Source organism: Sus scrofa, chromosome 7 (assembly GCF_000003025.6).
Source record: "Sus scrofa isolate TJ Tabasco breed Duroc chromosome 7, Sscrofa11.1, whole genome shotgun sequence".
NCBI classification, from domain to species: Eukaryota; Metazoa; Chordata; class Mammalia; order Artiodactyla; family Suidae; genus Sus; species Sus scrofa.
In genome coordinates, this window is record NC_010449.5 from 23,703,870 (window position 1) to 23,731,191 (window position 27,322).

The following is a 27,322-nucleotide window of genomic DNA, read 5'->3' on the forward strand; positions in this document are numbered from 1 at the left end:
GAAAAGCATTCCTTTCTGCCAGGAAGGTTCTTCTGGACACGGAGTCAAAGACAAATATGGAGTCAGAAATGAAGACTCAGAGAGTGGGAGTCCCCACTGGGCTCTGAAGTTGTGCTTTCCTTCCGGCCAGGGTTGCCAGCAGGGGAAAACCGTGCGGTGTGCCGCAGGGGTTGGGTGACCCACTGGGGTAACCTAGATAGAGCCCTAGGTCCCTCTCTGCCTCCCCCAGTGGTGGGCAGAAAGTCGGTCATGGAACCAGGGGGCTGCTATTACGCTGGAGCCCCCGCAACTTGCCTGCATATGGAAAAGGGGCCTGAAGTGTGAACAAGGGGTGAGAACCTTCCACCTCGCCCTGGATGGGGTCAGGTGGCATCAGTTTTTCCTCCTCCTCCTCCCCAGATTCTCCCTGGTGTCCTCAGACTCTGTCCCCACCCCATCTCTCTCCATCACCACTCCCCAACTCTCTGCTTCAGCCTCCTCCCTTCATACCCCCTAAACTGTGACTCTTCCCTTGGGGGAGGAGAGTCGATTGTGGAGGGCTAACAGGCTTCAGGCAGCTGGCAGGGAGAAGGCTGGCCCCTCAGTGCTTCCTCATCAACCCTATTCGGATGAGCTCTGCCGGCTGGGCCTTTCTGTGTGGTGCTTGCCTGCCCCTGTAATGACCCTATCACTGCTGGGTGGGATCCAAGAGAAATGAGTGCAGTGTTGAGTCTGAGGGGACTGTGTGGCCTTGAGAATCGGGATGTTTACAGATGCTTCAGGGTTTAAGATCCCTTTCCTTCTACCCGCCAAAGAGACTAATGCTGGCACATGGCCAGGCAGCCAATTCAGCCACAGGGATGGGCTGGACCCGCTGATCCCCATCGTAGGCAACAGACGCCATACCAAGTGTTATTATGAATTGTTTCAAGCAACCGGAAAAACAGACACTCGTGTACCCACTGCGAATGAAGACACATTAACATCTCAGCATCTGTATGGGCAGCATTAAAGCTTTTACATTCTTTATTTTCATCAGGCTCAAAATCAGTTTCCACACGATCTCCTGCATTTTCCCCACGGCCATGGTGTCTGGCCTGGTGTCTGGGACCCCGTGTCTGGGCTGATTCATCGACACAATCCCACCATGCAGTGGTCCTCTCGGGCCGCAGACAGTCCTCAGCCCACCATCACCGCCCCGAAGAAGGTCTTTCCTCTCCTGTAATCCACCATATCGGGGTGACTGATATTAACGTACACCCTCTCGCCCCTCCGGAGCTGCACCAGGCCACCGAACCCCACGCTCGTGTACCAGAGGGGCCCGTACTCGTGCCTCCGACTGGGGTCCAAGACCGGAGTCACAGTCTCCGCGCCCTCCAGCAGCAGCTCGGGAGTCCCCGGTCCGTAGGCGCCTCCCGCCCGGTACAGCCGGCTGAGCAGCGTGACCGAGCGGTCCAGGGGGTCCCCGCCGGGAGGAGGTGCCCGGCCCCGGTAGCCGACGTGACAGTAGAGGTAGTAGAGGCCGTCCTGCGGGAGGGCCAGGCCCTCCGCGCCAGAGAACTGCGTCCCGCTCCTCAGAAACGCCTCTTCTTTCTTCGCCTCCCAGCCTAGCCCCTGACCCGTGATCCAAGCGCCTGCGGAGAAACAGGCCTGCTGGCTCTCGGGAATCCGATCCTCAGAGGCGGGATCCAGGCCCGGGGGCTTCTGGGAGGGCGGGCAGGAGGGGGAGGAAGGGGCTTTTAACCCCCCCGTAGGAGCCCGGCCCCGCAGCAGGAGCGGGGTGATGGCGCACCCTCTGCAATGGGCATGAGTTGGGACTGAAGGCGCCGGGGTGCGCGGTGCGGAGCGCAGTGGTACAGAGATCCAGGCCGGGTTTTGCCTCCTCCGGGGGAAGCTTGAATGCTGGCTCCGCGGAAGGGTGGGCACTATACCGGCGGTAAGGCAAGTGGGCAACCGCGTGCTGAAGTAACAGAGCAAAGGGACCCTAACTGTGGGCGAGCAGAACTGGCACTCTTGGTCAGGTCTATGAGATCCTTACCAATGAGGTGGGCAGCTGGGAGCCTGGGGCTGAGATCTGTTTCTGCCTCCTCCTCTGGCGTCTCCTTGGACTCTGGAAGGGGGTGAAGCGTGCACAACTGGGGGCGGGGCGGCCCCCCCAGCGGACAGGGCGCCAGGGCCCAAGGGTGGGGCCCCTGGATTCCTGGAGGGAGAGGGTGTCTGGGGATGCAGATGGATGGGAGCTGGGAATCCCAGAGAGGGAGATGGTCGGCTCTTACCCAATCGCTGCTGGGCCTCCGCCTGGGTGCCTGGGTCAGCGGTCCCTGTTACCTGAGTGGGTAGGGTCGCAGTGTCCAGAGTTCAGTCTTAGCTGATGCCAACCCCACTCTTCCCATTCCCAACGTAGATCCAAACCCCAGACTCGGGCTTTCCCCCACCAGTGACAGCCTCAACAAACACCTCCCTGGAATAGAGAGCAATGAGGCATCTACTGGAGCAGAGAGACAGAGCTCCAGTATGTCTTGGGAAGAGGAGAGAAGACAGACAGACAACCAGGAAGGGGCTTGGTGGCATCAAGACACAACAGCATCACAGGAACGTGGAAAGAGGACCAGCGAAGAGCCAGACAAGACCGCCAAACCGGCTGCACAGGAAGAGGCCAGAGGCGCAGGCAGAGGTGAGTGAGCATCAGCAGCATGCAGCCCTTGGAGGCTTTGGTGTAACCACTCACCAGTTCTCCCTGCTCCTGGGGCACCAAGGCCAGCACAGCCAGGACCGTGATAGGCACGGCCAGCAGGAGGGTCACCAGGGAAGTGGCCCCTGCCACGGCCAGCAGGAGGCATCCCTTCCCCTGGGGCCTCCTACCCCGGCCCTCCAGCCCCGGTGCCCCCATTGAGACTGAGCCAGGGCCAGGACAGGGGGGCTTTCATACCCAGGGGGTGGCGCCATCCCCTCCCCATAGACCCACACACCTGGCTGGGACTTTCCGAGCACCCCTGCTCCCCTCACCCAGCTTCCTGTTTACCCAGAGCTAGGGTGGGGCATCTGGATGCCTGGGTTCTCTGAACTGGGGAGGGAGTTGGGGCGCAAAGACAAGCTTTCAGGGTAGAACTGGAGAGGGCCTTAGAGATCTTCTGACTCAGCGGAGAGGGAAACTGAGGCCCAGGCAGGGAAGGTAGTTTGCAGAAAATCAGGCACCTGCAGAAAGAACACAGAACTCCAGATGGCCTGTGTGGTCTGCATTCTTCTGCACCCCACGCTGGAGGGCGTGCTGCATCCACACGCCTGAGGCCAAGGTCTGGAAGAGGAGGACAAGACCTGGACTCTTCAGGGATGGCTGTCTAGGTCTGTAAGAAGAACCTATTCCCACACTAGACTGACCCCCTCCTGGCATCCCCTTCCTTCCTCCAAGCCCCCGGAGTCAGCTGAGAAAGGCAGAGTTAAGCCAGTCCATGGTGATGGCAGCTGAAGGGAGCCTCAGCCCCACCACTGACCTGAGGACAGTGGAAATGGAGCATCACCCCCCTTGCCACACAGAGTGGATACAGGACAGCGATGAGGCAGCCACCCCCAAAGAGCTCCGCCGGCTACACAGACCCATCATCCATTTAGTTGATGCTGACTAAGTGTTAAGTGAAGGAAGGACAAATGAATGAATGAGTAAGCAAAGCAAGCAGTAAGGCCCAAAGGAATGGTATAGCAGGCAGTGCAGTAGGAGTTGAAGGGAGGAAGAGCCAGGTCAATAAGTTAGAAGGGGGGCCAGATCATCTCCCCTTCTTGACAATATCTTTGTGTGTTGGGGTAATAAGAAGAGGAAGAAGAAGAAGAAATTTATATATATTGTATATGTAATACTTTTAATCCTGACAAAAACTCTGAGAGGAAATCGAAGCACAGAGACGTTAAGGAACAGGTGGAAGTTCACACAGTAGTGGTAGAGTCAGAATTTGAACCCGGGCAATCTGGCTCCATACCCTTAACCACAAGACAGTTTAAAAACTGAGTACTGACTTCAGATTTGTCCGTTTCAGGGTATGTAAATCTTGCCCTCCTCACCTGCACAAAAAAAGAACTAGGGAAACAAATACTGAACTTGAGTGAATGATAAACGTGGTACAGGATTTAGCAGTAAAAGCTACTAATGTTTGCTACTTTGAAAGGTGTCAAAAAATTAGATGGATCGATAGATATGTGATATGCAAATGTAGAAAAATGTTAATTATGGAATTCCCTGGTGGTTCAGCAGGTTAAGGATCCAGTGTCGTCACTGCTGCGGCTCAGGTCACAGCTGTGGTGTGGGTTCGATCCCTGGCTTCGGAACTTCCACCTGCTGAGGGTATGGCCAAAGAAAGAAAAAAAGGAAGAAAGAAAGAAAAATGTTGATTGTAGAATCTAGGTGGTAGGGATAGGTTCACTGTACAACTTTTTCAATATTTTTCTATGTTTGAACGTTTTAATAAAACATTTTGAAAAACTGAATATTCTCCTACTGTGCTACACAGGGAACACTGTGGATGGGGGGAGGGGAGGAAGTAGCAGAAAGTTTCTGAATTTGGAGAAGGAAATGCAAATGCATATGGGCCCAGGCACCCGATCTCCTCTTCAGTCCTTGCTTCCACATGAGCTCCCCATTCTTCATCCTCCTCCAGGTCCAGGTTTGCCATCCTCCAGCATCCTTCTCCCTCTCCATCATGGTGTGGCTCTGAGGCCTTCATCTAGGTTTATGCCCAGAGGGCCCCGCCCTTACTTCCTTCTGTGCTCAATGTCAGAACACTGCCCCCTGCAGGAAGTCCACCTGGATTCACCTTTCCCAACACCAACTCGTTATCAACTTTCTTTTCTAGATATATCAGCAGTGCTCACGTAAATCTAGTTTGGCTGTCTCTGACTCTCTTGGGTTGGTTTTTGTTTGTTGGTTTGGTTTTGGTTTTTGGCCGCACCCACGACATGTGCGAGTTCCTCGGCCAGGGATCAAACCCACGCCACAGCAGTGGCAATGCCAGGTCCTTAACCTGTTGTGCTACCAGGGAACTCCTCTGTTTATTTTATCAACCAGCCAAGTACCCTGTTAGATACAGCCCCAGAACACCAGGAGAGTTACCCAAATTCACCAGAACTCCCAGTCTGCGGTGGGAGCAGGGGTGTGTGTCCACACACACACACACACACACACACACACACACACACACAGGAACAGGATTGTGAGTTCTCAGTGATGTAGTGTAATTGGGAAAAGCAAATCGGGGAAGGCAGCTGGAAGGCATATGTTCACTGACAGTTTTCAGGAGCACTGGAGCTGATGGGCTCACAGGCTGAGTTACAAGTCGTAGGAGTCTGAGAGGAAAGATGTTGTAACCCTCACCCTCAAAGTCTAACTTCCTTTCCTAACAATGCTGGGGAGGCACCCAGCCCGGGGGAGAAGTTAAACCACAGGAGGGGCAGGAATGTCTGAGGTGGCAATGCTTCTCTTCACCCGGGCAGCTCGGGCCGGCCTGGAGTCTGTCGATCCCATAGTCTGGGAGAGAGCAGGGACCCTCATGGGAGAAACCCAGGGAGGGAGCAGTCATACCCCAGCGTGAGATGAATAGAAGATGAGGAAAGGGCAAGCCTGGCTTTGAGGGTCCCTGCTGGGCCCTGGAGGAATCCTCTGTCCAACCTCTGTCTCTGCTCCCCAAAGAAAGTGGAAATAGGAGTTCCCCTTGTAGCTCAGTGGGTTAAGAACCTGACTAGTATCCATGAGGATGCAGGTTTGATCCCTGGCCAGGGTCTGTGGGTTAAGGATCTGGCATTGCCTCGAGCTGCAGTGTAGGTAACAGATGTGACTTGGATCCCGCATTCGCTGTGGCTGTGACATAGGCCGGCAGCTGCCGCTCTGATTCGACCCCTAGCCTGGGAACTTCCGTATGCCGCAGATGTGGCCCTAAAAAGAAAGAAAGAAAAAAGAAAGAAATTGGAAACAATCCACTTCTGCCCCCAGGCCCCTCACGGCCTCCTCAGGCCCTCCTCTCCACCTGCACTTCTGCTCCCCACCTGCCAACCCCTGCCCTCCCCAGCACTCCTCTTGACCCCGGGATGGTCTCAGTTTCCACACCCTGGTCAGTGTATCTATAGCTCTGGGTAAAGTCGGCAGCCCCCTCTCTGCCCTCAAACAGGAACCAGTGGTTTTGGGGCAGGAAGTGCCTGAGGGGAAGTTATGGGCCCCAGACACTCCCCCATGCCCCACTTTAGCCCCAGCAGCATCTGCCCAAGGGAGGCAGCTCTCCACACCAGCCCTAGCTGCTCTGGGCTGAGCGAGCGGCCCCAGCTGCCAGGGGGCACTGGACACCACCTTCCCGCCCCTGCCCCCTCCCTCAGCCCCTCACCAGCACCTAGGACTCTCCAGGGTGGGAGAGGCCCCTACAACCAGCTGGTCGCCTAGGATGGAGGAAAGGGGCTGGGCTCTGGAGCTGGCAGGAGCTGCCCTTGGACTCCAGCTCTGCCACTTCAGGGCAGGATGTCCTTGGCGGAATTCAGCTCTAGTCTTGGGTTCTTCCCCAGGGAAACAGGGACCATCATACCCTACACTGTCATGGGGATTGGCAATGATAAATAGAACGTTCCTACAAAACCAAGCCAAACCAAGCCAAACCAACCACGGAGTTCCCATCAGGGCTCAGCAGTAATGAATCCGACTAGTATCCATGAGGATGCAGGTTCGAGCCCGGGCCCCATTCAGTGGGTTAAGGATCTGGCATTGTCGTTACTGTGGTGTAGGTCACAGAGGTGGCTCGGATCCTCTGTTGCTGTGGCTGTGGTGTAGGCCGGCAGCTGTGGCTCGGATTCAATCTCTAGCCTGGGAACTTACATGTGCAGTGGTTGTGGCCCTAAAAAGACCAAAAAAAAAAGGGGGGGGGGCTAGTTCAGGGTTGAAGCCTAAGTAAGGCTCCTCAGCCTGGGAAACAATTATAACAGAGGCCCTGGCTTTACAGATGAGGAACTTGGGCCACGTGATTCACCCCAGGTCATTTCTCCTGGAAGAGCAGGGCTACGTTTCCCAACCTGCAGGCCAGGCTTCAGTTCTCGGCCTAATGACACTTCACGAGACAGAGGGTAAGGTAACACTTGGCGCAGGGTGGGTGGTGGTGGCACAGGGAACAGTGGGTGAAAAGCGGCGTGTGTGGTTCATGGGTAGGGTGGGTAGGGGGCCAGGGCCTCTCGGACCAGCCAGTTCGGGGGACAGGGGACTTCATGGCAAAGCCCAGACACGGCACAGGTGGCAGTGGGAAGCTGGTGAGGGGCGAGTGGTCTCGGGTATGAGTGAGGTAACCGATGAAGGCAGGCCACCTGTGGCAGGAGGTGAGGTTACACAGTGTGGGGTGAAGAATCTCCGAGAGAATGTTTTTCTGTCTGTAAAACTGCCAGAGAGAGAAGCTGAGATCCATGGCCAACCAGGAGGATGGGTAAGCTGAGGAGAGCCATGGGCCTTCTAACACCTACCGCTTTTCCCTACAGGGATATGGCTTTTCCTCTATGGGGGCTCAGGGCTGGGGGGGCTCCTGCTCCTGGTTGTGGTCGTTCTGTCCGTCTGCCTGTGTCAGCTCCAGGGGAAAGGTGAGCCCTTCCCTCTTCCTCATCCCCCCCTCAGCCACTCCCCACCCACCTCCTGCTGCCCCCCCACCCCCTTCCCATCGCCCTCCTGGAGTCCCCTTCAATCCTGACACACCTGTCCCGTGTGCAGAAGGGGGCTGGCTGAAGTCCAGCGGGAGAGGGCTGGGGGCAGAGTCCAAAGAGAGAGCCCTTGGCTTTGGCCGTGGGGACCACAGGGCAGTCAGCCAGTGAGGAAACGCCTGCTGGGGGTGGGGAGAGTGAGCGAGGAGGGCTGGGAGATGGCACAACGGAGGCCTGAGCTGAGTTGCTTCTCTTCTTTGCAGTGAGGAGGCTGGAGAGGAGTTGGGTGAGTCTGGGGGATTTCAGGGAAGTGGGTGATGGGACAACAAGAGGGAGCTGAAGGCTGCGGTGGGGGAACAAGGGAAGAAGGAGACACAAGAGGGAAATAGGATGAGACGAGAGGAAAGAAATGGTGTAGAGGTGGAAGGAGGAAATATGACAGAGAGAGGGCAAGAAATGAGGGGGACAGAGACAGAGAGAAAATCAGAGAATGAGAGACCCTTGGGGGGAACAAGAGGAAAAGTAAGAGAGGGAGTTCCTGTTGTGTGGCTCAGCAGGTTAAGAATGTGACTAGTATTCATAAGGATGCGTGTTCAATCCCTAGCCCTGCTCATGGGTTAAGGATCCAGTGGGTTAAAGATCCAGCATTGCTGTGAGCTGCAGTGTAGGTTGCAAACGTAGCTCGGATCCCATGTTGCTGTGGCTCAGGCCGTTCGATCACTAGCCTGGGAACTTCCCTGTGCCATGGGTGCAGCCCTAAAAAACAAGTAAGAGAAGGAGATTAAGAATAATAGGGAGAGGCGTTCCCATTGTGGCGCAGTGGAAATGACTCTGACTAGGAACCATGAGGTTGTGCGTTCAATCCCTAGCCTCGCTCAGTGGGTTAAGGATCCAGTGTTGCTGTGAGCTGTGGTGTAGGTCACAGACATGGCAAGGATCTGGCGATGCTGTGGTCCTGGCGTGGGCTGGCAGCCGTAGCTCCAGTTAGACCCCTAGCCTGGGAACCTCCCTATGCTGTGGGTATGGCCCTAAAAAGACAAAAGACAAAAAAAAAGAAAAAAAAAAAGAACAATAGAGAGAAAGTGAGAGAGAGAGACACAAAGATAAAAGGAAAAGAGAGAAGGAGAGAGAAATGGAGAGAGAGCCCAGACCGAGCACAGATAGAGACAAGGAGGTAAGAAAGTGGGGGTGGGGTGGCAAGAACTCGGAGGGGAGGGGGAGGGGAGGGAGGGTCCTGGGGACCTCCCGCCAGCATCCTCTGTCCCGGCCCCAGGCCCAGCTCTCGGAACAGGAGCCCTACTATGCAACCCTGCTGAGGCTGCCAGTACGGGAGCACCCTCCCCAAGGAAGGGAAGGAGACAAGGAGGATCTCAGTACGGACTACGCCTGCATTGCCAAGGACAAGCCCACCTGAGCCCCCCAGCCACCTCCCCTAACCCGAGCGGGTAGTCAGGGCTGCCCTATGGTCCCCCCAGTAAAGACTATTACCACCTTCTGTGTCTCAGGCTGCTCCGTCCATCTCAAGCCCCAGCTTAGGTTTTGGCCACCACCAAAACCTGAGCCACTGACCCTGGCGCCCATTTCTGGGGTCAAGTAGGGAGTCATTGGGTGAAGATGGGTGTTTAGAGGCTCAAGCTCCTCTGAGGGCCAGAAAGAAGGACATTGGTCTGCAGGTCGTTGGCCACTAGGATCAATCACAAATGATACTCCACTTGGCCTTAGCCTCCCGGGCATGGGAGAGGGAGGTGGTGGGTGGGCGTAGGTGCTGGGAAGCTCCCTCCCTGGACCTTTCCAGGCCAGAGGTGGTAGAGGGAGCGCAAGAGTCGGGAGAACCCAGAAAGAGGCACATCGGGGTCTCTGGAGATGGAGCAGGAAATATACAAGACTCAGGAGAAGGTGAGGCAGAGAGTGGTCGGGCAGAGAGGAATTTATTGAGGTCTTTTGAGAAACGTCGGGGTCACTGGGGTCTAGAATCACTCATCAGAGGCCATCCGCAGAGCGGCAGTGTGTTCCCATGTGACGGTGGCCTGGTGGCGAGGCCACAGGGGTCGCCTAGTGCTGCAGAACCTCCTCTTCTTGAGCTTCGTCTCAGCCCTCTCACAGCCCCTTCCATCTCCGCAGCCCCTGTCTCGGCTCCACTACTCACATTTGCCCTGGTAATAGATGGTGCTACCTATGGCCACAGAGAGGAAGCCAAAGGCATAGAATCCTGCCCGAAGGAGGAAGATGGTGGGTGTTGCCAGCTGAGCAGGTCCTGCGTGGTGGCGGGGTGAGGAAGGGCTTAGGAAAGGGGGCCCTGGGAAGATGCTGCACAGGCTCAGGGCGGGCAGGGGGCCTCAGGGAGGGCAGGGGGCCTCAGGGAAGGACTCTCAACTTCCGGAGAGAGTAGGGCCTCCAGCCAAGAAAGCACAGTTCCCTGGCACCTTACCTCTCTCCACCACCAGCGGAGTCCCATTCCCTGTTCTGACACCCTGGCCCAGCACCACCACCCTGCACACATAGACACCGGCGTCACGGCCTCAGGTGTTTCAGATGTGCAGCTCAGCCTGGAGGTCCCAGAGGAAGTGGGAAGAGGGGCCAGGTGGCCCCTGAACTCTGGGGTCCCATTCCTCACCTCCTTCCCTGGGGCCAATTTGTCCCAGTACCATGTGACAGAGCCAATGGCCAATCTCCTCTGGCTGGCGTTGAAGGAACAGGCAGGAAGGCAGGGGTGCCCTCCTGAGTACAGATCTCAGGAGGCTGGGACACCCAGAGAGCACAGGATCCTGGGGGCAGAGAGAAGTCCCAGAGAAATGCCTCCCCAGTCACTCAAAAGAGAAAAGGCAAGAGAGCTTGCAGAACATTCCAGCTGTCCCCCCACCCACAGAGGCCCAGAGGGACAAGCATTTTAAATGTCTCATTAAACCCTTTCCTCTTTACCAATCTACTTTCCTAAGATTGCTTATTAAATAGGTTGTCAAATTCTTTCTCCTACCAGCTCTCACCCTCATCCTTGGTCCCATCATTCTCCGCTAGTATCTTTTTGCGGAAATTTAACCCATGACAACGAAGTTGAAGCTCATGAATGAATGTGGCTGCCTAGTTAATGAATATCATTAATTATGTTATTCCAGATATTATTTTAGTACTAAGAGCATTCTGTAGGATACCACCCTTGCTACTTTCTGTTGCTTTTGTTGTTGAAGAGCGTTAACTAATTACATCTCTAGGGGAAGGCATGGCTGTAACTGGTTGAAATCCCTATTTGAGACCCCAGTATGGATCCTTCATCCAAACTGATGAATTAAGCCAATTCTTAAAATCCTTGTTTAAATTCTCTGGTTAATTCTTCTATTTCAATGATTCTCAAACTTGAGGGTACATGGGATCACCAGGAGTGTTTTGTTAAAACAGATTCCCATGGGACTTCCTGTTGTGGCTCAGCGCTAATGTACCCAATAAGTATCCATGAGGATATGGGTTTGATCCCTGGCCTCGCTCAGTGGGTTAAGGATCTGGTGTTGCCGTGAGCTGTGGTGTAGGTCGCAGATGCATCTCGGATCCCATATTGCTGTGACTGCGGCATAGGCTGGCTCTGATTTGACCCCTGGCCCGGGAACTTCTGTATGCTGAGGGTGAAGCCCTAAAAAGCCAAAAAAGCCAAAAAAGCCAAAAAAAAAAAAAAAAAAAAGAGAGAGAGAAAGAAAGAAAAGAAAGGAAAGGAAAAGAAAAATGCAGAAAAGGAAAAAGAAATACTAAAACAGATTCCCTGGCCCTATCCTAGAATTTTTTCTTGAGTGGGTCTGGAGTAGGCCCAAGAATTTGTCCCAGGTCCCAGCTGATGCTGACACTGCAGGTCCAGGGTCCACACTTAATTTAGTTAATTAATATGTTTGATAATTAAAATCAGTTTCATTAAGAAACTCCACTTAGATCTAATTAGGTCTCCCAAATTCCTAATTGTATCTAGATCTTAGATAGTAAGCCTTGTTTAATAGGCTTATTAAATTCATTGAATTAAAACTTACCCCTTAAAAAATTTGACCCCTTCTTTCAAGCTCTTTTCACTAGTTGTGGGATGGAAGCTGGGCAGCAACTCTCTCAGGGGTGACATGGAGGGAACTGTGAACTAGGGGAGTCCTTGGGGTATCGGCTTTACAGAGGGACCCGCTGCTCCCACTCTCCTTTCCTCACCACATCCCTTGGGGCTCACTGTTCAGCCTCCACCACATCTGCTCCCCTGGGACATCTGTGTCCAGCCTCCCTCATCCTCCCTCCTCCCAGCCCCAACCCCTTAGGGTCCTGGAAACAAATCCTGTCACCTGAATGGACCCTGATCAAGATGAGCAACAGCATCCGGGCCATGGTGAAGGGTGTTCCTGTTGATGAGGGGGACCTGAGCAGTGAGGGCTGAGTGGAAAAAGAATGACCCACCGCTGGTGACCAGGCCTTTGGTCACTGGATGGGGGTAGGGACATTCCTATGACACACACAACTCACACATCACTTACCAAGGACCTCAAGTCCCTAGGACCTTGGACATCCTGGCTCCCTGATGAAAGAGGATGCTGCTGACGGCGATATCTGGGTCGCTAGGAGGTGGGGGCAGCATGTGGGCAGGTTGCCTAAGCGTTTGAGGGGGAGGGTGGGGCTTAGATGGCTGGTGACGTTAGGGTGGGTGGACGGGCGAGACCAGGATGTGGTTCCCCCATCTTCTGAGGTTCAAGACCAACCTTTTACCAAGAATAAGCCTCCAAGAACTTTTCTGTGCCCTGAGCTAACCTACTTCCCCTTCTCTGGGCTCAGTAGCACCCAGGTCCACCCCATCCATTCCCTTTCCCACGGCTGCTCTAGAAATTCTATAAATGGGAGGATTAGCAGAAGTCAGCTGATTGGTGTTGGCGGCCTGGGTGTTGCTAGGGACTTTGTGGAAGCTGCATTTGCATAGCAATCACCCTGTTTCACTTAGACCGTGAGGACTTGGGTGGATTGGCGGAGTGAGTGCAGCGGATGGAGAAGTTTGGCTTCCTTCAGATTCAGAACGCTGTCAAAGGAATACACCTCGCTCAGAGGTCTGTGTAACAAGCGTGTTCTGCACAGATTTATCACCCACTGATAAATTCACTCTTTTTTATTTTTTATTCATTATTTAGCTAACATTTGTTGAGAAATTACAAAATGCCCACATTACACGAAATGCATTTTTACAGACACAAATGAAAGACACATTGCGTTGCAAGTAACTCCAAAGTCATATAGGGAGTGTGCCATACACTCTTGTGTATTACACACCTGCATTAGATAACACAGCACCTAAGAAAGACAAATGACTGTAATATGCTGGGTGAAACCTGCCCAGCCCTCACCACACATTTTTCTCTCTGGCTCCTTTATACGAATACACACTCTTTCTTTCTGTCCATATTCCTAGCTCCGTGTCACAATACATTCATAAACTGTGCAGTTCCCATCTTCCACTGCAGTAATCACGAGCTCTTTTTTTTTTTTTTTTTTGAAAAGTAGTAATTTTTATCATTAAGAATGCTAAGGATCTGGCATTGCCATGAGCTGTGGTGTAGGTCGCAGATGCGGCTTGGATCTGGAGTCGCTGTGGCTGTGGTGTAGGCCAGCGGCTACAGCTCCGACTAGACCCTTAGCCTGGGAACCTCCACATGCCGTGGGTGTGGCCTTAAAAAAACTAAAACAAAAGAATGCTGATTTGGAGTCAGTTTGTTTTCTCACGCCAGCCCCCTACAAAATAGTTACACAATCTTTTTATCTTTTCAGGGCAACACCCAGACATACGGAAGTTCCCAGGCCAGGGGTCGAATCAGAACTACAGCTTCAGGCTTACACCACAGCTCATGACAACACCAAATTCTTTTTTTTTTTCTTTTTTCTTTTAGTCTTTTCTAGGGCCACACCCACAGCATATGGAGGTTCCCAGGCTAAGGGTCTAGTCGGAGCTGTAGCCGCTGGCCTACACCACAGCCACAGCGACTCCAGATCCAAGCCGCATCTGCGACCTACACCACAGCTCATGGCAACGCCAGATCCTTAACCCAATGAGCGAGGCCAGGGATAGAACCCGAAACCTCGTGGTTCCTAGTCGGATTTGTTAATCACTGGGCCACGACGGGAACTTGACAACACCAGATTCTTAACCCATTGAGCAAGGCCAGGGGTCGAACCCACATGCTCATGGATTCTAGTTGGATTCGTTTCTGCTGCGCCACAGCGGGAACCCCGACTAGTTACATAATCTCGAACAAATTGTTGAACCTCTATAAACCACCTAGACAGGCATGGGTACCACACAGTCGGGGCAGGACTCACAGCCATTCTCCATCAGTGGAGTGGCTGCATCTTCCAGACCATCTAACCAGAGGGTGTGGAACTGAGGTGCCATGGCAAGGCAAGGGCTGCCCCCTGGCGGTCACAGAGCACGGGGAGAACTGAGGCACCAATAGATGGCTTTTCTCAACCAGGCCTTAATTCCAGCATCTGCCCTGTCCAAAGAGTCAATGTGAAGAAAATTGTCTCTTCTGCTCAACCATGAGAACCCCGTAGTTTGGGGAGGGAAGGTCAGTACCAGTAGAGTGGGTGTGAGGAGCTGGAATGGGCAACTGGCTTGGGGACAAAACTCCATATTTCACAGGGCATACTCAATCACATAGCACTGCTCCAAGTTCCAGAGTAATGCGGCTTAGAAGTCAAGTCATCATAAATTGGAATCATGGCTCTACTGCTTACACATCTGTAAGATGGGAGTAGCATCTGTCAATTTTCAGACCACACTGTGGTGGAGGCTTAGTGTATGTCTGTCCCTAGAGTCTCCCAGTCCTGTTTGACCAGTGGTATAGCTGGGCTGGAACTCAAAGGTATCTTGCTCTCTCCACCTCTTTCTCTACCTAAGATTTCCAATATCAAAAAATATTGTGGATTCTAAAGAAAGTACTTGGAGTTCCCTGGTAGCTCAGTGGGTTAAAGATCCAGTGTTGTCACCGCTGTGGCCTGGGTCGCTACTGGGGTGTGGGTTTGATCCCTGGCCTGGAAACTCCTGCATGCCAAGGGCATGGCCAAAAAAATTAAGACAGTGATTGCATTTATTTATTTATTTATTTATTTATTTATTTATTTACTTAGAATTTTTAGGGCCACAACCACAGCATATGGAAGTTCCCAGGCTACTGGCTGAATTGGAGCTGTAACTGTCAGCCTACACCACAGCAACAAGGGATCTGAGCCATGTCTGCGACCTACACCACAACTCACGGCAAGCCAGATTCTTAATCTAATATGTGGGGCCAGGGGTCAAACCTGCATCCTCATGGATACTAGTTGGGTTCATTACCACTGAGACACATCAGGAACTTCAGTTATTGCATTTTTTTTAAGTCCATCTAGAATAAATTCTGGTGTGGATTCAAGGATCCTTTTTTTTTTTTTTTTTTTTTTTTTTTTTTTTTTTGTCTTTTGTCTTTGTTGTTGTTGTTGTTGCTATTTCTTGGGCCGCTCCCGCGGCATATGGAGGTTCCCAGGCTAGGGGTGGAATCGGAGCTGTAGCCACCGGCCTACGCCAGAGCCACAGCAACGCGGGATCCGAGCCGCGTCTGCAACCTACACCACAGCTCACGGCAACGCCGGATCGTTAACCCACTGAGCAAGGGCAGGGATCGAACCCGCAACCTCATGGTTCCTAGTCGGATTCGTTAACCACTGCGCCACGACGGGAACTCCTCAAGGATCCTTTTCAATGACACTGAAACCCTCTAAGGAACTTTAACTTGTGGAATGCGAACAGTTGTGTTAATCAGCTCAGCAGACTCGAAGATGGAATTTTTCTTTTTTTTAATTCAATGAATTTTATAGCATTTATACATGTACAACTATCATCACAGCCCAATTTTATAGCATTTCCATCCCCACCCCCCCACCCCCAACCTGTCTCTTTTAGAAACCATAAGTTTTTCAAAGTCTGTGAGTCAGTATCTGTTATGCAAAGAAGTTCATTGTGTCCTTTTTTTAAGATTCCACATGTAGGAATTCCTGTTGTGGCTCGTGGTTAACGAACCTGAGTGGTATCCATAAGGATGCAGGTTCAATCCCTGGCCTCACTCAGTGGGTCAAGGATCAGGTGTTGCTGTGAGCTGTGGTGTAGATTGCAGACATGGCTTGGATCTGGCGTTGCTGTGGCTCTGGTATAGGCCTGCGGCTACAGCTCAGATTAGACCCCTCGCCTGGGAACCTCCATATGCCCAGGTGCAGCCCTAAATAGACAAAAAAAAAAAAAAAAAAAAAAAGATTCCACATGTAAGTGATAACATATGACGTTTGTATCTCACTGTCTCCTAACTTCACCTAACATGATAATGTCTTTTCTTTCTTTCTTTTTTTTTTCTTTTCCTCTTTTTTTTTTTTTTTTTTTTTTTTGTCTTTTCTAGGGCCTCACCTGTAGCATGTGGAGGTTCCCAGGCTAGGGGTCTAATCGGAGCTGTAGCCGCTGGCCTACACCAGAGCCACAGCAACTCAGGATCCGAGCTGCGTCTGTGAGCTACATCACAGCTCACAGCAACGCCAGATCCTTAATCCACTGAGCAATGCCAGGGATCTAACCCAGAACCTCATGGTTCCTAGTCGGATTCCTTAACCACTGAGCCACAATGGGAACTCCTTTTTTATTTTTTTAGCATGATAATTTCTAGGTCCATCCATGTTGCTGCAAATGCCATTTTTTCTTTCCTTTTAATCGCCAAGTAATATTCCAATGTGTATATGTACCACATCTTCTTTATCTGCTCCTCTGTCAATGGGTATTTTTGTTGTTTCTATGTCTTGGCTATTGTATATAGTGCTGCAATGAACATTGGAGAACATGTATCTTTTAGAGTCATGGTTTTCTCTGGATAGATGCCCAGGAGTGGGATTGCTGGGTCAAATGATAATTCTATTTCTAGTTTTCTGAGGAATCTCCATACTGTTTTCCACAGTGGTTGTACCCATTTACATTCCCAGCAACAGTGTAATAGGGTTCCCTTTTCTCCACACCCTCTCCAGCACTTATTGTTTATAGTCTTTTTGATGATGGCCATTCTGGCTGGTATAAGGTGGTACCTCACAGTGGTTTTGATTTGCATTTCTCTAATAATGAGTGATGCTGAACATCTTTTCATGTGTTTTTTGGCCATCCGTACGTCTTTGGATAATTGTCTGTTTCGATCTTCTGCTCATTTTTGATGCGATGGTTTGTTTTTTGTTATTGAGCTATAGGAGGTGCTTATAAATTTTGGAGATTAATCCCTTGTCAGTTGCTTCATTTGCAAATATTTTCTCCCATTCTGTGGGCTGTCTTTTGGGGTTTTTTAGGGTTTCCTCTGCTGTGCAGAAAATTTTAAGGATGGAATTTTTCTTTCTTTCTTTCTTTTTTTTTTTTTTTGAGGGCTGCACACTTGGCTTATGGAGGTTCCCAGACTAGGGGTCCAATCTGAGGTGTAGCCACCAGCCTACACCACAGCCACAGCAACTCCAGATCCGAGCCACATCTGCGACCTACATACAGCACAGCTCACGGCAACGCCAGATCCTTAACCCACTGAGCAAGGCCAGGGATCGAACCCGCAACCTCATGGTTCCTAGTTGGATTCGTTTCCACTGCGCCACAACAGGAACTCCAAGGATGGAATTTTTCAAAAGAAACTTTTACCAGGTTCTCAAGAAGAAAGACAAGTAGGAAAGTTGTGAAGTGGAGGTACAGTCATCTCCAGTCTAATTTCTTTAATGTCTGCCAGCTGTGGGCTGCCTGGAACGTTGTTAGGGCCAATAAACTCCCAACTTAGAGCTTAGAACATGAAAAGAAGTGAAAAACAGAAAAGATGCTGGATTCCCAGCACAAGTGAGCCCATCTCACCTGGCATTTCCTCCTCTTCTCCTCCTGCCGAGTCCTTATAAATATTTTTCAACTAATTACTGGTTCCCAGGCTATACTTTATTTTTTTTTAATTTTTTTTGTCTTTTTGCCATTTCTTGGGCTGCTCCCACGGCATATGGAGGTTCCCAGGCTAGGGGTCGAATCGGAGCTGTAGCTGCCAGCCTACGCCAGAGCCACAGCAATGCGAGATCCGAGCCGCGTCTGCAACCTACACCACAGCTCACGGCAACGCCAGATCCTTAACCCACTGAGCAAGGGCAGGGATCGAACCCGAAACCTCACGGTTCCTAGTCGGATTCGTTAACCACTGCGCCACGATGGGAACTCCCAGGCTATACTTGAAACCTCTGCCCGCAACTCCACCCCTGAGGTCCAGCCCCCCACATTTGGTCTCTCGTTCTTGCTGTCATTGTCTAATTCTCTCACATTCACCAAGCGCAGGCATCCAGCTCTCCAGCTTCCTCTCTATTTCAACCTCTGCCAGCTCTCTGGAAGATTTAATACCCGTGGATATGTTAATATGATTACATACAGGAAAATGCACAGATCTTAAGTGTACAGTGTGATGACCACTATTGAATATATACACCCACGAAAACGGCACTGCAGTTGAGATACAGATCATTTCCATCACCTTAGGAAATTCTCCTATGCTTCTTTTTGGTCAATCTCTCTCCTCCCAGAAGCAACCACTGACTTAAACCCTATAGATTAGTTTAATCTGTTCTTGAACTTCATACAAATGGAATCACAGAAGTTCCCAGGCTAGGAGTCAAATCAGAGCTACAGCTGCCAGCCTACACCACAGCCACAGCCACACGGGATCTGAGACTTGTCTGTGACCTACACTACAGCTCATGGCAACGTTGGATCCTTAACCCACTGATCAGGGCGGGGATAGAACCCTCGTCCTCATGGACTCCTGTCATGTACACTCTCGTGTCTAGCTTCTTTCATTCTGCATAATTTCTATGACATTTATCAGTCTTTTTTTTTTTGGTCTTTTTGCCATTTCTTAGGCTGCTTCCTGTGGCATATGGAGGTTCCCAGGCTAGGGGTCGAATCGGAGCTGCAGCAACCGGCCTACACCAGAGCCACAGCAATGCGGGACCCGAGCTGCTTTTGCAACCTACACCACAGCTCACGGCAATGCCAGATCCTTAACCCACTGAGCAAGGCCAGGGATCAAACCCGCAACCTCATGGTTCCTAGTCAGATTTGCTAACCACTGCGCCACGACAGGAACTCCGAGATTTATCAGTCTTGTTCTATGTATCATGCATCAGTAGCTTGGTTTTTTCTTTTGATATTATGAATGCATCCTCTATGGGTATTCTTTTTTTTTTGGCCACCCTGAGGCATATGGAATTGCTGGGCCAGAGGTCAGATCTGAGCAGAGGTTATGACCTAAGCCACAGGTCTAGCCACAACGGATCCTTAACCCACTGTGCTGGGCCAGGGATCGAACACTCCCAAGATGCCAACAATCCTGCTGAACCATAGCAGCAACTCCTCCTATGGATATTCTTGTACCCAACTTGCAAATTACTTTTCCGTACAGAAATTTTCACAGCTGTTTCACAGCTGTTTCACCTTGTCCATGGTAACAATAACCTTGACTCTATGTGATCTATACCTTGGATCTTGTCTCCAGGGAAGCTGTTCCCCTCTGGAATCTTACCTCCTCTTTCACAGGGATATAAAAGCAGTCAGACTTGAGTCCCTCCCAACTCCTGTAGCCTCCACACAAGCTTCCACCCCATCTCCTCTTGGAGGGCTCTTCTCACTTTCATTCAACTAACTCTGAGCATCTACCACGGGCTTTCCCAGACAATCCTGTTGTAGTCGCAGTCTTTACAAATGCTGTACTCCGTCGAGTCCCCAGTCTGTATCTCCATCTCAATCTGCACCTTCACCTCATGCCTCTTTCTGAGGTCCGAGTCCAGAATATCTAATTGCCCTCAAGACATTTCTTCCAGAATGTTCCACAGGCATTTCAAAATCATCAGTGTCCACCGGAACCAGGTCAGCCTTTCTGTATTCCCCACCTCAGTGAATGGAGACACAGTCCACTCGGTCACTCAAAGCAAAAACCTGGGGTTTATCCTATGCCGCCTTCTCACCTGATCCCTTCATGCGATCATCTCCAAGTCCTATCCGTTCATGCTAGTTAAGGCCCCCATCATCTCAGGACAAAACTATGACAATTGCTTCTCTGATGGACAGTGGGTTTCTTTTGAATATGCATTCTACGCCTCCCTCTCTGAGCATTGAGGCTCACCCATCTATTCAACAACACTTTTTTTTTTTTCTTTTTCTAGGGCCGTAACGATGGCGTATGGAGGTTCCCAGGCTAGGGGTCTAATCAGAGCACGTCTGCAACCTACACCACAGCTCACAGCAATGCCGGATCCTTAACCCCCTGAGCGAGGCCAGGGATCGAACCCAGAACCTCATGGTTCCTAGTCGGATTCCTTAACCACTGAGCCACGACAGGAACTCCTCTTCAACAACACTTCTACCAAGGGCCTTCCAGGTGCTAGACAGCCTGTCTTCAGCTTCCCCATCTCTCTTTCCCTCACCTATCTCCTCTCATATCTTTTATATTCTCTCCACACCTCTTTTTTGGGTCTCATCGTCTTTTTTTTTTTTTTTTTTTTTTTGTCTTTTTGCCATTTCTTGGGCCACTCCCACGGCAGATGGAAGTTCCCAGGCTAGGGGTTGAATCAGAGCTGTAGCCACTGGCCTACGCCACAGCCACAGCAACTCAGGATCCAAGCCACATCTGCGACCTACACCACAGCTCACGACAACACCAGATCCTTGACCCACTGAGCGAGGCCAGGAATCCAACCCGCAACCTCATGGTTCCTAGTCAGATTTGTTAACCACTGAACCACGACGGGAACTCCTTGATCTCATCATCTTTATCAATATTACTCTTTCTTCCCTACCTCTCTACCCACATACCACATCTATCTAAACATCTCTCTACTGAATGCTCTTCTCTAAACACACACACACACACACACACACACACACACACACACTGCGTCATTCAGAGTCCCAACAATAAACTGCCTCCTCAAATTTCTTTAATTTGAGGAGATACTTTATTTACCAAGGTGTGAGTGGAGTCTAGGGGAACCACAAGGGTTATTGTGACCCTGGAGCCCAAAGGGATGAGGGGAGGAGAGATGAAGGCACTGATTTTTACTCATTTTGTGCTACTCATTTCTTTGGCATTCTGGTAGAGCATAAAACAAAAAATGGGAGTTGCCGTCGTGGCTCAGTGGTTAACGAATCCGACTAGGAACCATGAGGTTGCAGGTTCAATCCCTGGCCTCGCTCAGTGGATCAAAGATCTGGAGTTGCCGTGAGCTGTGGTGTAGGTCGCAGATGCAGCTCGGATCCTGCATTGCTGTGGCTGTGGTGTAGGCCGGTTGCTGCAGCTCCAATTAGACCCCTAGCCTGGGAACCTCCATATGCTGCGGGTGCAGCCCTAAAAAAGACAAAAGACAAAAAAAAAAATGACAAAGTTAAAAAATTACATTGAGTTATCAAAATATTAATAAAATGTTAGGATGTACTTATTACCACATTAAGGATGAGATTTAAAATACAGGCCAGTTGGGAGTTCCTTAGTGGTGCAGTGGGTTAAGGATCTGGTATTGTGGCAGCTGTGGCATAGGTCACAGCTGCAGCTTGGATTCCATCCCTGGCCTGGGAATTTCCAAATGTCCCCAGGTGTGGCCATAAAAAAAAAGTTCTATCGGTGCAAAAGATGTTGCTGGCTTGATAAGAACTTTAAACTGGGAAGTGATCTTTGACAAGGAAACATGAGCAACGTTGGAGGTGAGAGAGGATGTACAGTTTTTTCTTTCCCAAATGCACAGAAACCTATTCCCTGGGTTTCTGAAACCTGGAAGAGGACACAGTCAGGTAGTGTTGGTCACCTAGAGAGAAGCATCGCCTGCAGATGGAGGTTTCAGCCAGCAAGGTCTGAGGTGACCTTGGGGGAAGGTGGCCAACGGAATGAATACTCTTCACTTCACGTCCTCCCTCCCACTGTTCTCCCGGCAGGCTCTCCATCAGACAAAACCAGCCAGAAGCCAGAGGTGCCCTTGATGTCGTCCCTACAGACTAGTCTCCTGGGGCAGAGAGCAGAGCGGGAGGAGAGGAAAAACAGGGGCAAACAGAAGACATCCAGGCCCCTGCACACAGACAAGCTTTCTGGCCAGTGTATTTTCTTTGTGTGGGCTCACAAGGGGCCTAATTCTAACCAGGAGTTCCCCTGGAGAGCAGGGGACCGTAACGATAGGCCCTTAGCGACATGGTGCCTGTCCCATAAAGGGCTGTAATCTCACGGTCCCATAAGGGTTCTAGTGATTCATTTCCTGAGTCAGCTCAGCATTCTCTCCCTGACTGCTCAACTGGACGCCAACACCTCTGGCCTCAGTGACTCCTTATTCCTGCCTCCAAGACTCACCAGCCCCACGACCTACTGACCCAACTTAAGCCATGTTGACACCTTCAGCGAGTTCAGCAAGCCCTGTAGGCTCAGGAGTCACCCTATTGCTTTAGGGCCTACGGCTCTCAACATTGAGGCATTTGTTAAAAAGCTATTGCTGGGCCATACCCAGAGAGTTTCTGATTTGTAGCTTTGGGCTGGAGCCCAACAATGTGCCTTTTTTTTTTTTTTTTTTTTTTTTTGAGGGCTGCACCCATGACATATGGAAGTTCCCAAGCCAAATCAGAGCTGTAGCCTCCTGCCTATGCCACAGCCACAGCAACGCCAGATCTGAGCAACATCTGCGACCTACACCACAGCTCATGGCAATGCTAGATCCTTAACCCACTGAGCAAGACCAGGGATTGAACCTGCGTCCTCATGGTTACTAGTCAGATTCGTTTCCACTAAGCCACAACAGAAACTCCCTTTCTTTTTTTCCTTTTTTTTTTTGACAATGTGCATTTCTAACATGTTTCCTTATGATGCTGGGGCAAGGACCATTGGGCAAGAACTACTGCTTTAAGGAGATTCTGCGTGTCTCTGCTCAGATCTAGATTTTGCAGCCTACCTGTCAGAGAGTTCCCTATATCCATTATTTCCCGGTTCTCAGTGGATTCCTTGCTCCCTGGCAGCTCCCTGCCCAGAGGCCCCACCTCCCCTTCAGCCCTGACTGTGGTCAGAGACCTAGCCCTCTCTGTGGTCCAGGGGGCCAGGACCTGGGTGTGGGTGGGAGGCATCTTCTTGAATCTCTGTTCTTCACAGACTCTCCCCACATCTGTGTGTACCAGAGGAGTTTTTTTTTGTTGTTGCTGCTGTTGTTCCTTTTTAGTTTCATTTTTGTTTTGCTTTTTGTTTTGTTTTTAAGGGCCACTCCCAAGGCATATGGAAGTTCCCAGAAGAGGGGTCGAATTGGAGCTGCAGCTGCCAGCCTGCACCACAGCCACAGCAACTTGGGATCTGAGCCGCGTCTGCAACCTACACCACAGCTCACGGTAACACCAGATCTTTAACCCACGGTGATGGAACCCGCATCCTCATGGACACTATGTTGTGTTCTTAACCCACTGAGCCACAATAGGAACTCCTATATTTGTTTATTTTTATAAACGATTTCCCAATTAGACCGTCCCTGAGGACAAGTGTTTACATTTATTTGGTTCACTGGACTTATAAACGTGCGGGCACCTAGTTAAGTACTCAATAAATATTTCTTTCTTTTTTTTAAGCTATTTTTATTTTTTATTATTTTTTATTTTTTGTCTTTTTAGGGCTGCACCTGTGGCATATGAAGGTTCCCAGGCTAGGGGTCAAATTGGAGCTGCAGCTGCCATCCTACACCACAGTCACAGCAACACCAGATCCAAGCTACGTCTGTGACCTACACCACAGCTCATGGCAACTCTGGATCCTTAACCCACTAAGCGAGGCCAGGGATCAAAACTGCGTCCTCATGGTTACTAGTCAGATTTGTTTCCACTGAGCCACGACGGGAACTCCAATAAATATTTCTTAAATGAATGTATGAATAAGAAATGAATTCCCCACCAGGCACCGAGGCCATGGGGAGGAGGGCAGGGTGGCTCCTTTCTCTTCAGGGGGAGAGGCAGCTGCAATAAAGGGAAGTCAAGAGGTCACAGTCCCCTCCCGCATCTCCCCACTCCCCATGGGTAAGGGCAGGGGCCGTGAGAAGTCAAAACTCGGGCCAGGGCATTTAGACAAACGTGTCTCAGTGAGGGGAATGCTCTGTCCTTGCCTCCCCTAGAAGCCACTAGCCAGAAAGAGCAGCAGCAGGGGTAGAGAGTGTTTATCAGAGGCTACACCCCACTCTGTGGAACCCACAGGGGCCAGCACCCCCCCCAACAAACACCCCTAATGTCAGCGTCTGCCCCTGGCTCTTGTATCCACCAATGCTGTCTCTCGAGAAGCACCACATTCCTCCAAAGAATCTACCTAAATTCTCGAATTCCAGAGCTCTGTAGATTTTACTGAAAATCTCAAAGAAGATAAGATGAGGGGATGACATTGCACATCCTAAAGCAAGACTTCTTTTTTTTTTTTTCCTTTGGCGTCTCATCTCAGTCTTTCCTCTTCCTGAGCCCAGCCGGGCACTGGTATCCTCTTGCCATTATATTGCCATTAGAGAAGGAGCCGGGGGAAATTACTGACTCAGACGGAACTCTCTTTTGTTTTGTTTTGTTTTGTTTTGTTCCGTTTTGCTTTTTAGGGCCACACATGTAGCATATGGACATTCCCAGGCTAGGGGTTGAATGGGAGTTGCAGCTGCCGGCCACACACCACAGCCCCAGCAATGCAATTCTGAACCGTGTCTGTGACCTACACCACAGCTCTCAGCAACACCAGATCCCCAATCCACTGCCGGAGGCCTGGGATCCACCCTGCATCCTCTCGGATACTATTCAGATTCCTTTCCGCTGAGCCACAATCGGAACGCCCCAACAAAGACTTCTTTGCTAGGAGTTCCCGTCGTGGCACAGTGGTTAATGAATCCGACTAGGAACCATGCAGTCGCGGGTTGGATCCCTGGCCTTGCTCAGAGGGTTAACGATCCAGCGTTGCTGTGAGCTGTGGTGTGGGTCACAGATGCGGCTCGGATCTCAAGTTGCTGTGGCTCTGGCATAGACTGGTGGCTACAGCTCCAATTAGACTCCTAGCCTGGGAACCTCTGTATGCCGCGGGAGCGGACCTAGAAAAGGCAAAAAGCCAAAAAAAGAAGACTTCTTTGCTAGACATCGCCGTATTCCCAAGGGACTCTGGAGCTGCAAGGCTGGAAGTGAAGTTTCTCCTCTTCCCAGACCCTGCATCCCTCTCACCCCCTCCCAGATCTGCAGGAGACTTCCGGCTCTTCAGCTTCTCCTCCAATCCACGCAGAGAAATTCAGTCCGACTCGCTGTCCAAACCTGCATGCCCAGACTTGTGAGACCCACGTCTTAGTCATGTGAACCTCCAGGCCTGAGCAAAGACCCTTCGTTCCTGAGAAGAACCGCCCGTGAGGTCTGACTACCTTCCCCCTTACCTCTGATGTCTTATCAAAATATTTCTTTCACAAACAAGGATCCCCTTAAGAGGAATGAAGAAGAATGCTAGTTCTCATTTCCTTTCTACCTCCAGTCCCTCTTCTTCCTGGGTGCTAGTGTCAGCAGAAGCCGATGGGGAAGTGAGGCCTGGGACTTAGAGGAGGAGGGAATGGGGCGAAAGGGGAAGTTTGGGAGGAAGGCCTCCAGGCAGCTGCTGGGAGAGGAGAGCCGGCAGACAGAGAGGTGGCAGCCTGGTCTGTCTCCTCCAGCATCTCCACCAGCATCGGCTGAGCTATGAGCCAAACCCTGGATTTACAGGGTAGGGAAGGTGGCAAAGGCAGGCTCCTAGGAGGGGAGCAAGGAGATGGACGGTCCTGGGCTGGGGGGGCCAGGAAGCTGGCTCAGGAAGGCAGGACAGGGATGGCCTCAGGCTGGGCTTGGGGGTGAGTAGGAGAAGTGGGGGTGGCGGCCAGGGGTGGGGGGGCGGTTACATGAACCTTTGCGCCCCTGCAGGAGGAAAAGCCTTCGGGCTGCTGAAGGCCCAGCAGGAAGAGAGACTCAATGAAATCAATAAGGTAAAGGAAGAACTAAGGGGCAGGGCCTGGGTTTGGGGGGGGAATGTGGGGCGCGGGTAGTGGCTGGACCTAGAGGGCCTACCCGGGCTCTCGCTGTCCCCTCACAGCAATTCCTGGATGATCCCAAATATAGCAGTGATGAGGACCTGTCCTCCAAACTGGAAGCCTTCAAACGTGAGGGGAAAATTCTAGGGGTGGTGAAGGGGGAGGAAAGGATTTCCCCATGAAGGAGAGAGGGAACTGCAGAAACAAAGTTTGCTTTGGGGTGGCTGCCTCTACTGCCGCCCTTCTTATACTCTGTCCCTGACCTGCCCTTCTCAGCAGCACCTCTAGTTCTCTGCACCTTAACAGGGCCCCTCAACTTCCCAGCTCCCATGTCCTCTACCCGCCCTACTTCCTCTTCCTGGGGGGCGGGGACCCCACCTAGGCGAGGTCAGCAGCACCCTGCCCCAGCCTGTGACCCTCTGGCCAGTGCTTCCTCTCTCGGCTTTCTCCCCTCACCCAGAGAAATACATGGAGTTTGACCTGAATGGAAATGGTGATATTGGTGAGAAAAGGGTGATGGGGGCGGGGTGTGCAGAAAGAGGGAGGGGGAGGGCTTTCCCACAGCACTCCATTCCCCCCCCCCCCCCCCCCCCGTGCCCTAGGGGGAGGGGGGAAGGGCTGGGGTAAGAGGAGGGGGAATGGGAGTGAGGAGGTGGAGGGGACAGAGGGACAGGCTCCCCCTTCTCTCACCCCATCCTCTGCCTCCAGATATTATGTCCCTGAAACGAATGCTGGAGAAGCTTGGGGTCCCCAAGACCCACCTGGAGCTAAAGAAATTAATCAAGGAGGTATCCAGTGGCTCTGGGGAGACTTTCAGCTACTCTGACTTTCTCAAGATGATGTTGGGCAAGAGATCTGCCATCCTAAAAATGTGAGGGTCCATTTCCATGCCCCCCATACTGACCTGTTTTCTCTCCCCCTACCTCCACCGCCAGACTCACCTTCTACCCACTATAGCACATATTTCTTCTGCCTTTTTTTTTTTTTTAGGGCCGAATCCACGGCACATGGAAGCTCCCAGGCTGGGGTCGATTCAGAGCCACAGCTGCCGGCGGACGCCACAGCCATAGCAATACGGGATCCGAGCCGCATCTCCAACCTACACCACAGCCCACAGCAACGCCAGATCCTTAACTCACTGAGTGAGGCCAGGGATTGAACCTGCAACTGCTCACGGTTACTAGTCAGATTTGTTTCTGCTGCGCCACAACAGGAACTCCTCTACTGTCTTTTGAGAGACACTTCCCGGGTCCTATCCCATCCATGGTTCCGGTCCCCACAGCCCCCCTCCTGCCCTTCCTCCTTCTCCTCCCCCTTCACAGCCCTCATCCTTTTCTGGACTTTCGCAGTGACCTAAGACTTGTTTTCTTGAGAGAGCTCTCCCCTGATCCCCGCGTCTCTTCCCATCTCTACCAGGATCCTGATGTACGAAGAGAAAGCGAGAGAACAGGAAAAGCCAACGGGTCCTCCGGCCAAGAAGGCTATCTCTGAGTTGCCCTGATTTGTGGTGGGGGAGTTGTGGTGGAATTGAAGGGGCTTCTAATGACCCCAACATGGAAAAAGAAGGCCAACTTGTGAGCCAGAGCCAATCTAATTTAAATAAATCATCTTCCGTCGTATCAAC

General features: G+C 51.4%; 4 protein-coding genes across 16 annotated transcripts; 2 read left to right on the forward strand and 2 right to left on the reverse strand.

Moving 5' to 3' along the window:
* On the reverse strand, positions 973-3,167 carry LTB (lymphotoxin beta). 3 transcript variants are annotated; one of them, XM_005665780.3, is made up of 5 exons: positions 2,708-3,157; positions 2,256-2,307; positions 2,018-2,089; positions 1,307-1,613; positions 973-1,198 (listed from the first exon to the last, which is right to left on the reverse strand). In XM_005665780.3, exons 1-5 carry the CDS (start codon positions 2,867-2,869, stop codon positions 1,159-1,161), a joined length of 633 nt encoding a protein of 210 aa, XP_005665837.1. In that variant the 5' UTR covers positions 2,870-3,157; the 3' UTR covers positions 973-1,158.
* LST1 (leukocyte specific transcript 1) lies at positions 1,622-9,118 on the forward strand. Of its 2 annotated transcripts, none has more exons than XM_005665795.3 (6): positions 1,622-2,024; positions 2,384-2,653; positions 6,945-7,065; positions 7,468-7,566; positions 7,887-7,909; positions 8,897-9,118. In XM_005665795.3, the coding sequence occupies exons 2-6, from the start codon at positions 2,456-2,458 to the stop codon at positions 9,035-9,037; spliced, it is 582 nt and encodes a 193-aa protein (XP_005665852.1). In that variant the 5' UTR covers positions 1,622-2,024; positions 2,384-2,455; the 3' UTR covers positions 9,038-9,118. The 2 variants fall into 2 exon arrangements, with proteins under 2 accessions (XP_005665852.1, XP_020954111.1); XM_021098452.1 differs by having other exon boundaries at positions 1,622-1,915; positions 2,418-2,653.
* On the forward strand, positions 7,883-27,322 carry AIF1 (allograft inflammatory factor 1). Of its 3 annotated transcripts, XM_013977627.2 has the most exons (7): positions 7,883-7,909; positions 24,857-25,055; positions 25,592-25,653; positions 25,761-25,827; positions 26,159-26,200; positions 26,407-26,569; positions 27,115-27,321. In XM_013977627.2, exons 5-7 carry the CDS (start codon positions 26,167-26,169, stop codon positions 27,197-27,199), a joined length of 282 nt encoding a protein of 93 aa, XP_013833081.1. In that variant the 5' UTR covers positions 7,883-7,909; positions 24,857-25,055; positions 25,592-25,653; positions 25,761-25,827; positions 26,159-26,166; the 3' UTR covers positions 27,200-27,321.
* On the reverse strand, positions 9,464-13,119 carry NCR3 (natural cytotoxicity triggering receptor 3). Of its 8 annotated transcripts, XM_013977630.2 has the most exons (5): positions 12,114-13,119; positions 11,925-12,012; positions 10,238-10,388; positions 10,052-10,113; positions 9,464-9,877 (listed from the first exon to the last, which is right to left on the reverse strand). In XM_013977630.2, exons 2-5 carry the CDS (start codon positions 11,965-11,967, stop codon positions 9,762-9,764), a joined length of 372 nt encoding a protein of 123 aa, XP_013833084.1. In that variant the 5' UTR covers positions 11,968-12,012; positions 12,114-13,119; the 3' UTR covers positions 9,464-9,761. The 8 variants fall into 8 exon arrangements, 2 of the variants coding, with proteins under 2 accessions (XP_013833084.1, XP_020954112.1); XM_021098453.1 differs by having other exon boundaries at positions 9,641-9,832; positions 11,925-13,119; XR_002345615.1 differs by lacking the exon at positions 11,925-12,012 and having other exon boundaries at positions 9,641-9,776; positions 10,052-10,388.

Excerpts from the sequence above, each read along its gene's own strand:
- AIF1 (XM_013977627.2), top strand. The coding sequence starts at position 26,167 with ATGGAGTTTGACCTGAATGGAAATGGTGATATTG. Across the intron at positions 26,201-26,406 it reads GAATGGAAATGGTGATATTG|ATATTATGTCCCTGAAACGA; the intron begins GTGAGAAAAGGG and ends CTCTGCCTCCAG. Across the intron at positions 26,570-27,114 it reads AGATCTGCCATCCTAAAAAT|GATCCTGATGTACGAAGAGA; the intron begins GTGAGGGTCCAT and ends CATCTCTACCAG.
- NCR3 (XM_013977630.2), bottom strand. The coding sequence starts at position 11,967 with ATGGCCCGGATGCTGTTGCTCATCTTGATCAGGGTCCATTCAG. Across the intron at positions 10,389-11,924 it reads CTTGATCAGGGTCCATTCAG|GATCCTGTGCTCTCTGGGTG; the intron begins GTGACAGGATTT and ends CTCTGCCCCCAG. Across the intron at positions 9,878-10,051 it reads TCCGCTGGTGGTGGAGAGAG|GACCTGCTCAGCTGGCAACA; the intron begins GTAAGGTGCCAG and ends GCCACCACGCAG.
- LST1 (XM_005665795.3), top strand. The coding sequence starts at position 2,456 with ATGAGGCATCTACTGGAGCAGAGAGACAGAGCTCCAGTATGTCTTGGG. Across the intron at positions 2,654-6,944 it reads GGCCAGAGGCGCAGGCAGAG|ATGAGGAACTTGGGCCACGT; the intron begins GTGAGTGAGCAT and ends CTGGCTTTACAG. Across the intron at positions 7,910-8,896 it reads GGAGGCTGGAGAGGAGTTGG|GCCCAGCTCTCGGAACAGGA; the intron begins GTGAGTCTGGGG and ends TCCCGGCCCCAG.
- LTB (XM_021098057.1), bottom strand. The coding sequence starts at position 2,869 with ATGGGGGCACCGGGGCTGGAGGGCCGGGGTAGGAGGCCCCAGGGGAAG. Across the intron at positions 2,308-2,707 it reads CCCAGGAGCAGGGAGAACTG|GTAACAGGGACCGCTGACCC; the intron begins GTGAGTGGTTAC and ends CTACCCACTCAG. Across the intron at positions 1,614-2,017 it reads CCCAGCTGCCCACCTCATTG|GCGCTTGGATCACGGGTCAG; the intron begins GTAAGGATCTCA and ends GTTTCTCCGCAG.